Here is a 10,180-nt window from a genome sequence, read left to right on the forward strand (position 1 = left end):
TCACTGGAAGTGTGCAGACTCCGGAGGGGCTCCTTCAGCTCAAGCACTATATAAATCCCAATCATAGCAGAATCAATAAAACATGTTGCGACGTGCAGCCCAATCCCATAAATACCCTCACAATCAGGCCCTCGGCCTCACTCAGTCATCAATCTCTCGGGCTCTCAGAAATCAAGATAATCATCCCAAACAGCAATGACATGAATTATCAAATAGAATAAAAAAACTGAGATATGATATAAAAATGCATGAACATGACTGAGTACTGGGTATCAATGAAACAGTGAGATAACAGCAAGAAACGACCACTAAGGGTCCCAACAATACTGGCATAAGGCCTAAGCATGGTGTCTAGCATGATTTACAGTCAATCTTTTTATAACACATAGGGAGCATATAGCTAACAACAGGTTGTTCAACTTTACAGTTTCTATGGGACGAACCAAGTCACTATCCCCATCGGTGCATGCCCACACGCTCGTCACCTAGCATGTACGTCACCTCCAAAGTAGTCACATGACACAAAATCCAGGGTTTTATACCCTCAGGACCAGATTTATAACCGTTACTTACCTCAATCCGACCAAAATCTTACTCCGTGATGCCTTTGCCTCTCGAATCGGCCTCCGAACATCCCGAATCTAGACACAAGCAGTACAATACCATTAATATATGCTAAAGGAATCAATTCCACAAGAAAAACTACTAAATTAGACTCAAAACCCGAAATTGGCTTAAACCCCCGCCCCCGGGCCTACGTCTCGAAATCCAACAAAAGTCACAAAACACCGAAAGCCCATTCATTCATGAGTCTAACCATACTAATTTCATCAAAATCTGACATTATTTGCCCTTCCAAATCCCCAAAACTCACTCTCCAATTCTCAAGCCCTAACCTCCCAAATTTTACCTCAAAAACTCACCAACTAGGTGTAAAATCAGTGGAGAAACACCATTATTGAACATAGATAAGCATAAGGAACTTACCTCAGTGATTACTCTGAAATCCCTCTCAAAACCCCCCCAAAATTCGAGTTCAAAGATGTGAAAATGGGAAAAAATTCCGAAGTGTTTTATTTATACCTTCTACCCAGCAAAATCGCATATGCGGTACCATTTACGCTTTTGCGACACCGCACCTGCGGTAATTCTACCGCAGGTACGGATCCCACTTACTCTCCCAAAATCCGCATCTGCGGTCAAATACTTGCACCTGCGAGTGCGCACCTGCGAGTGCGCACATGCGGGCCCTGCCCACTTCTGCGATCCTTTCTTCTCAGGCCATTTTCCGCATCTGCGCTCCACTTCCGCATCTGCGATTGCGGAGATGCGCTCCTAATCTTGCACCTGCGTTTCCAGTCCACCTCAGCCTTGCCTGCATTTTCGAGCTCCTCTTCGCTTCTGCGGAGCCGCACCTATAGGCTCTCCACCTCAGATGCGAAAATAACAGAACCAGCAGCTTCAGTTGCACTTCTTCAACTCAAAACAATCCGATAACCACCCCAAATCTCCCTGAGGCCCTTGGGACCACAACCAAATGTACCAACACGTCCCATAATATCATTCGAACTTAGTCGAACCTTCGAATTACTCAAAATAACATCACAACACCAAATTACACTCGAATTCAAGCCTAAGAACTTCTAAACTTTCAAATTCCACAAACGATGTCGAAACCCGCTAAACCACGCCCGAATGACCACAAATTTTACACACAAGTCAAAAATAACACCACAAACCTACCCCAACTTCCGAAAATCCAATCTGACCCCGATATCAAAATTTTCACTGTCGACCAAAATCGCCAAAATTCTAACTTTCGCCAATTCAAGCCTAATTCTACCACGGGTCTCTAAATCACATTCCGGATGTGCTCCCAAGTCCAAAATCACCTAACGGAGCTAACGGCACCATCAAAATTCAAATCCGAGGTTATTTACACATAAGCCAACATCCAGTCAACTTTTTCCAACTTAAGTCTTCACATAAGAGACTAATTGTCTTAATTCACTCCAAAACCATTCCGGACCTGAACCAACTAATCCGGTATATCATAATACAACTGTAGGTCATAAAAGAAGCAAGAAATGGGGGAACGAGGCTATAACTCTCGAAATAAATGGTCGGGTCGTTATAAAAGGCCAGAGAAAAGTTAAATGATAAACGATATGAAGGTCTTCAAGCTCAATTGACAGCTATCCTTTCTACCGGAGCTTTTTCATTGCCCATGTCTCGTGAGTCATCGTCTGATGATGCTCCTCCTTCACATGCTGATGATGAAGGTTCAAGTAGTGGAGGAGAAGACGTACAAAACACTTTCTGAGGGTTTGTATTGGAAACAATTTATTGACTTGTTTTAGTTCTTGTTGAATATTCTAGTCTGTTGAATTTTTTACTTTGATTATTGTTAAATTAGGAGTTTTGATTGTAGTTTGAACGTGTTTTTTTGGATTTAAAGTGGTTTTGGTCAATTGAACGTAGTTTTGGCTAATTGAAAATATTTTGATGCTTAAATTAGGGGTTTGGTACTGTTTTCTTGTTTTGGCATGTAGTGCAGCTATAAAATACGTTGTTTCTGCCTAGAGTTTTGGCAAAAAATTGACAATATTAAAAAAAATTAATTGTCAATTTCCGACCGACTTCGGTCGCAAATATTGAGAAAAAATCCCAAAATTTGTTATTTCCGACCGAAGTCAGTCGGTATGTTCATAATTATTCCAAGACTATCTAAAATTCCGACCGATTTCCGACGGAAGATTTAAATTATATTTTTATGATTTATTAAATTTCCAACCGCAGTCGATTAATGTTTTTAATATTATAATTTTAATTTAATTTACCGACCGCGCTCGATCGGAAATTATTATTTTACTTAAATAAATAAATATACCGACCGATCGGTCTATTTAATTTCAACTGGGTCGTGTATCAGAAGTTGGGATGTTGACTGGACCGACAGAACTCGGTCGGAATTTCCGACTGAAGTTGGTCGGTAGCTTTTACCGACCCGCGATCCAGCGTCCTTCGTGTTTAGGTCTGTTTTCGGTCGGTTTTTCCCGACAGAAGTAGGGCAATTTCTACTAGTGAATCACTCATTAGTATGGAATTGAAGATTCTTATAGTACCCTCAACGAATAATATCTCAACAGATTTTGCTCCCATCTGATGGAAATAGGATGCTGTAGATAGCTAATTTTATGTTGTAGGACCTTAGATACTTTAAATTGGAACTATGGTATTACTGTACTGGAGTAAACCTTATATAGATGATATATACATGAACGTGAAACTTTTGTCTGTCTTCTCCTCTTTGTCAATGTGAAATTCCCAAAACGTGCTAGTTTTAGAACTTTTTCAGTAAGGAGAACTTCTTCACGTGAGACCATTCCTAGTGTAAGAATTTTTATTTACTATACTGTTTACATTGATAATGTAAAAAAAATAAATCCAATTACATGTGGCTATTTATTTGACAAGTATGAATTAGTAACATGCAATTACACATGATAATTGACTCCTACCAAGCATCAATGGTTGATTCCAAGGTTCGAATCAGTGACCTATAGGTCACACGGAAATAACTTTACCGTTGTTCCACGTCTCCCCTTGGGTAAAATTCATTAATAGTGAAATTTTTAAATAAATCATTAATAATAGTATTCCCCACATGACATAATTCCTAAGCAGCCGGACAGTAGTTTTGAATTTTATTTTTTTGATTGCTAACAACTGGACAGTAGTTTTTGTTAGTCTCACTCATCCTCTTCTGGTTCTTTATAGCTTACACAGATAGTTAAAGGAACGGATGACATATATCAGACACATGTAAACCAAAATAATCTCACATCGACAATTAGGAGAAGTTACAATGAAAAGTAGACAGCCCTTTTATTCTACTTTTTTGAAATATTTTTCTTACAATACTTCTACTTTAGTGTAGTCAAAGCCACCAAGTTGGACTAGCTAAACTCTTTTTTTTCAAATCACAGCCAATAATTTATCAATCAACTGTCCTAGAAAAACAGAAGATGAGCCATTTTCCTTCCAAACTTCCTTGCATTTTTCACTCATTGTCTTAAACCTTTGTCTCACCTCACCGTCACCATCCATCAAATTTTTAACCCCATTTGCCACTTCTTCTGATAAAACCAATGTGTTGCCATCTCTGTAATCCATTGTGATTTCCACAGCCAATTTTAACTCTTTCACCATTTCAAATGCATTCAAGTGTTGCTCAGCATATATAGGCCATGTCCCAATTGGCACCCCATAGTATAAACTTTCAAGAATTGAATTCCAACCACAATGTGACACAAATCCTCCAATGGCTTTGTGGGCCAAGATTGTCACTTGTGGGACCAACCCACATATTAAACCTCTCCCTTTTGTTGCTTCTAAAAAACCATAAGGTAAAATTTCCTCTAGATTAGTATAATCATTTGGAAGTTCTCTCTTGTCCTTTGGTGCTTCCCTAATTGCCCACAAAAAAGGATGCCCTGATTTTTCCAAACCTTTTGCTATTTCTTTCACTTGTGAAATATTAAGACTTCCCATACTTCCAAAACTCAAGAAAACTACTGATGATGGATCTTGATTATCAAGCCATTTCATTACATTTTCATGACCCCACAAATCTTGATGCCATTGAGCTGGTCCATTATGGTCTAACACTGGTCCAATAGGATAAACTGGTGGTACAACATCAGCAGCAGCCTTTACTAATGAGTTTAAACAATAAGGTTCAAGTTCTTGAAATGTATTTACAACAATACCCTTGGTTTCTTTATACCTTCTTGCATGATGTAGGAACCAAGAGTAACCATCTATTTTTCTATTTAGCATAAATGAAGGGAAAATATTTACAGGGACAGGATTGGAAAAACCAAGAATATTGAAATGAGTGGCTGAATCTTTGAACTCAGTGTTAATACTAACTTGAGCATCTAAAGTTGGGAGGTGACACATGAAGCTCAAGAAAGTAGCAGGAGAAGCAAAGTAAAGATAACATGGGATGTTTAGTTCCTTAGCAGCATCAATAAATGGGGTACAAAACATGTCAATAAAGAATCCAACAACTTGGCCCGAGCCCGAGTCTGAAATAAGGTTAACAAGTGCATCTTTGACTTGTGATGTATGATTTTGTATCAGTAATGATAAGAAGCCTATAGTGGCATCAAATTGATCGAGGGACGGCGGATCCGCCGTGGGGAGGGAGAGAAAATGGACGTTTCCGGTGGCAGCGGCAGCGGCGAGAAAGTCATTGTAGGATTGGACAAGTGGCCTTTGAGGGATGCTGATTAAGAGTATGGTGGCTGAAAAGTTTTGGTTTGTTTGAGTCAAGTCTTTAGCAAACTCAATGGTTGGAACAAGGTTGCCAAGTGCTGGTGTTGAAATGAACACTACCTTTGCTTTTTTCATGGTTGGTTTTTTAGTCTTTGGATTTTGGTTTTTGTTTGGTTTTTGGTTTGAAGTAATTGGAGATAAGGTGGTCACTATATAAAGTGTTGTCTTCTAGATATAAGCCCTTAGTTTTGGAATCTTTCTTTCCGCTGGAGATCTAGGATTTTTAGTTCTTCAACCTATAATTAAAGTTATGAGTTCTTATCTACTATTTATTATTTCTTTCTTTCTAATTATGTGAACCTGTTTGATTGGGCACAGAGTTTAAGAATAAAATGAAGACTTTTATAATTTGTGGTCCAAATGGGGCCCAGAATATTTGTGTGGTTATAAAAGCTTCTCATTAAGGGTAGAGTTATAACTTTAAGCTAAATTGTTATCAAATTTAGAAAGGGTTCATTCTTTTTGGAACGGACTAAAAAGAAAATAGGTTCACATAAACTGGAACAGAGGAAGTACAATTTTAGTGATTTTTTACACATAAATTTATATTCCGCGTTGAAAGTGCTAAATTCAGTTGAACCCGATAGTTTTATGTTGCATCCGCCACTGCAATGGAGTAAGTATATATTCTTTAATTGAACACTATAATAGTACAACATAAGAAAGTTATTATAATAAATAACTGGTGAGCTCATTAGGTAGGTCACTCTATGTATTCAATTTTCAATTGGTAGTAGGTGGGAGTAGATATAAAAGTTGTTGTTCACCATAGTATAAGTTGAATATATCTAGTCTTGGGATGGAGTTACCTTTAATTAAGAAGATTTTAATTTTAATATGAGATTTTTTGGTGCGAATTTTAATTTAATCGGACTTCAATACAAGTACTGAATATCGAATAAGAAACCAAAAAAATATATCATGCATGACAAAGGCTATCATCTTAATCAAGAAATAAATAAATAAACACATAAAAAGAAAAAAGGGAAAATCAAAAGTTATGTATATGGGAATAGTACTCCAAGCTAACAATAAGCTTTTGTCTAGCAAGCTTTTCAATTTCGATATTCCTATTACGTTTGTTTTGCGTTTTTATTCCAAGTCATCTTTGACCAATATTCATGATTATTTTAAAAATTAAAGTTGCTTTTGGTTTTGGATTATTTTATGCGGTACTGAATGATCTAAGCTTCATTTTTTTTTCTTTGAAAAACTACGGTGAGTATCATATTACGAAATTTCTTACAAAAATTTTAAAAAGTCAAATTAGGCTCTTTGACCAGGAGCAAATTAAATTAGCTCATTGATTTTGCATGCAAGAACTAACATAAAAATTTGAATTACTCCCCAGTAGGGTGTCCATAGTTCAGTTTGGATAGATTTTTCCGTAAAAAGAAACCAAACCAAGCAAGTCGATTTTTGAAATATTGGAACCAAATCAAACCAATTAACTCGATGTTTTATCGATTCGTTTTATGTCTACTTTTATCGATTTTTTGATTATTTTTTTTTATCGATTTTTTTTAAAGATGAGATATACACTACCAAACACATTCCGGCGACTATATTTTCAACGTAACATTATCAAACCAATTGCTTTTTGAGAAATCTATCGTTTACTAAGATATATTGATGATAATTGAATCAAATAGTGACAAATAATTTAAGGATTCAAGTAAAAATAGATTTTTTTTTACATGAAATGGATTCTTGTACTTAGTAAAAGAAAACAACAACTAAAATATAAAGGCAAGGAACTAGATTATTATAATAGCAACGGATTAGACTAAAAGTGCAAACGGTTAACATGTATCATAAAATTTGAGAAACTTTATATATGTGTGTGTGTGTGTGTGTAATAATAAATTTTAAATAGTTACTTCTTGTTAGTAAACTGTATTTGTAAAATAATTCTGGAAAATATAAATTAACATAAACAGAAACAGAATTTTAATCCGAGCCCACTGAATTTACAGTGTTTCCTTAAGAAATTTAGTCCCCTCCTTAGTACCCAAGGTTGTGGATTATTTCCTCCTAGGATAGAACGAATTACACACTAGTACAGTGGTACTTCAAACCCCAGTGTTTCAGCGAACACAAAGTTCGGTAGCAAATTACACTTACTGTTGCTTTCTTTGAAGTTAAAATATGCAGAAAAAAGGAGAAGAACTCAGAAATTTCGTATGAAAATTTTGAGCAGAATGGACTTGTATTTATAGCCAAAGTTGGGCTGAAATCTGAAGAGGTGCAACTCTTCAGAATGGTTGTTTTTGCAAAACGGCCAAAGAATAAATGACATAACATAAATGGCGCTCAGGTGCGCTTAAAGTCTTATTGCCTATATCTTATCTTAAGACGAGATCGCCACCCCGCCTGCTTTAATCTCAAATAGGGCGCAAATTGAGGTGAACAGACTGGACCGAACCTCCCTATGTCAAGAGCTTTTGGCTCTTCACAAGAGAGCACTGGGTCGTAACACCGGAAAACTGCGCCGTTATTAGTTATTATATTGCTATTTACTCAACAATAAAGAGGAAAAATTGAAGGGTAGTTAATTTTCTATTACAAAAACAGAAAACTGAAAGTTAAATAACTGAATTGGATTTAATATTAATATTTATTTTAATATTAATATTTTATTATTAAACCAATTATTTAATAACATTCTGTTAATATTTACAATTAACAAATAAATTTGGTCCAAAAAATTAATCAATCAATCATTTTACCAAATCCGAAGCCGAAGCCGAACGAGCGACGGCGACAATGGTGCGAGGCTTGCCTTCTTCTCAACTCTTTAAGAGCTAAAAGAAGAGCAATTGCTTATATACCCATAAAAAACCTCTTCCTCTTCTAATATGGGACAATGTCCCTTTGCCAAGGGAGGAAACTAAAATTTCACTTAAAATTTTCATTTCCCTCCATTTCCTATTCACTCTATTTTAAGCATATCATATACTTAAAATCCCAACAATCCCCCACATGAATGGAGAATGGCTATATCACGGAAATATGCATGAAAATTGTGTGATTCGCAAGCAAGGATTAATTGCATCTGAATAAGTAGGTTTCCCTTTGAACTTTCCGTAGTGAACTTATGTCGGATATATTCGGTCAATCGATAGCTTTGATATCTTTGAACCGTCGAACTTTGGTGTATACCTAGACAACTATAAGTCACACAACCAACCCTTAACCGTCTTTGGTTCTCATTGTTGTGTTCGTTTCAGCCATGAACACCTCCTGGTTTCATAAGTGCATAGAGAACTGGCCTTACAAAGTTCTCCTTGAAGCGGCTCACACTTCACACTTACATAGGTGATTTCTAAACGTGTCATCTCGTAGATACACTATTTGATATACCCCGTATCAAATTTAAAAATTATTAAAAAGCCTTAATGTTTTATCCTTGGTACTTGTCTCATCACAAGAATGGACCAAAAGTTTAGTTGACAATGTTGAACCGTCATTAATGACTTTGTTTGATCTCCTTGAACCTAGATCTTGGGATCTCCAGTCTTCTAGGTAGAGTTACTGCTACTATGACTTATTCTTAGCCATAGTCCCATTCCCCTTGATAATTTCTCAACTACCTCTCTAGTTAGGCCTTCTGTAAGTGGATCCGACACATTATCACTTGACTTTACATAATCAATCGTGATAATTCCTCTAGAGAGTAATTATCTAACGGTTTTATGTCTTCGTCGTATATGACGAGATTTACCGTTATACATAACGCTCCCAGCCCTTCCAATTGCCATTTGACTATCGCAACGTATGCATATTGGTGCCAACGGTTTGGGCCAAAATAGAATATCTTCCAAGAAATTCCGGAGCCATTCAGCTTCTTCACCGGCTTTATCTAAGGCTATGAATTCAGCCTCCATTGTAGAGCGAGCAATACAAGTTTGTTTGGACGACTTCTAAGATACCGCTCCTCCACCAATAGTGAATACATATCCACTTGTGGACTTGGAATCAGTTGAACAGATGATCCAATTTGCATCACAGTATCCCTCAATCACTACATGATATTTACTGTAGTGCAAAGCAAAGCCCTGGGTATGTTCTAAATATCCCAAAACTTGTTTCATTGCCATCCAATGAGATTGACCTGGATTGCTTGTATACCGACTCAATTTACTTATAGCACAAGTTATATCTGGTCGTGTACAATTCATGATGTACATTAAGCATCCCAACACACGAGCATAATCCAATTGTGATATGCTTTGGCCTTTGTTCTTTGCTAATGCAAAATTCACGTCAATTGGAGTATTTGAAACTTTAAATTCTAAGTGCTTGAATTTTTCAAGTATTGCCTTAATATAATGAGATTGTGACAATGCCAGACCTTGAGGAGTCTTATGGGTCTTAATCCCCAGAATTAAATCAGCAACTCTCAAGTCCTTCATATCAAACTTGCTAGTTAGCATACGCTTAGTAGCATTTATGTTGGCAATGTCATTACTCATTATCAGCATATCATCCACATATAAGCAAACAATGACTATGTGATTTGGAACATTTTTAATATACACACATTTATCACATTCATTTGTCTTAAAATCATTTGACAACATTGTTTGGTCAAATTTCGCATGCCATTGTTTGGGTGCTTGTTTTAATCTGTAAAGGGACTTAACAAGTCTACATACTTTCTTTTCTTTACCTGGAACCACAAACCCTTCAGGTTGTTCCATGTATATTTCTTCCTCTAACTCTCTATTTAAGAAGGCTTTCTTAACATCCATTTTATGAATTTCAAAACCATAAACTATAACTAACGCTACTAACGTTCGTATGGACGCAATTCTTGTAACTTGAGAGTATGTAT

At 36.5% G+C, this 10,180-nt stretch overlaps 1 protein-coding gene across 1 annotated transcript; it reads right to left on the reverse strand.

The window, feature by feature from the left end:
* Nucleotides 1-3,863: 3,863 nt before the first annotated feature.
* On the reverse strand, nt 3,864-5,640 carry LOC107827394 (UDP-glycosyltransferase 43-like). Its single transcript, XM_016654522.2, has one exon. The coding sequence runs from the start codon at nt 5,416-5,418 to the stop codon at nt 3,979-3,981; it is 1,440 nt and encodes a 479-aa protein (XP_016510008.1). The 5' UTR covers nt 5,419-5,640; the 3' UTR covers nt 3,864-3,978.
* Nucleotides 5,641-10,180: the final 4,540 nt, after the last annotated feature.

Source organism: Nicotiana tabacum, chromosome 3 (genome assembly GCF_000715075.1).
Source record: "Nicotiana tabacum cultivar K326 chromosome 3, ASM71507v2, whole genome shotgun sequence".
In the NCBI taxonomy this organism is placed as follows: Eukaryota; Viridiplantae; Streptophyta; class Magnoliopsida; order Solanales; family Solanaceae; genus Nicotiana; species Nicotiana tabacum.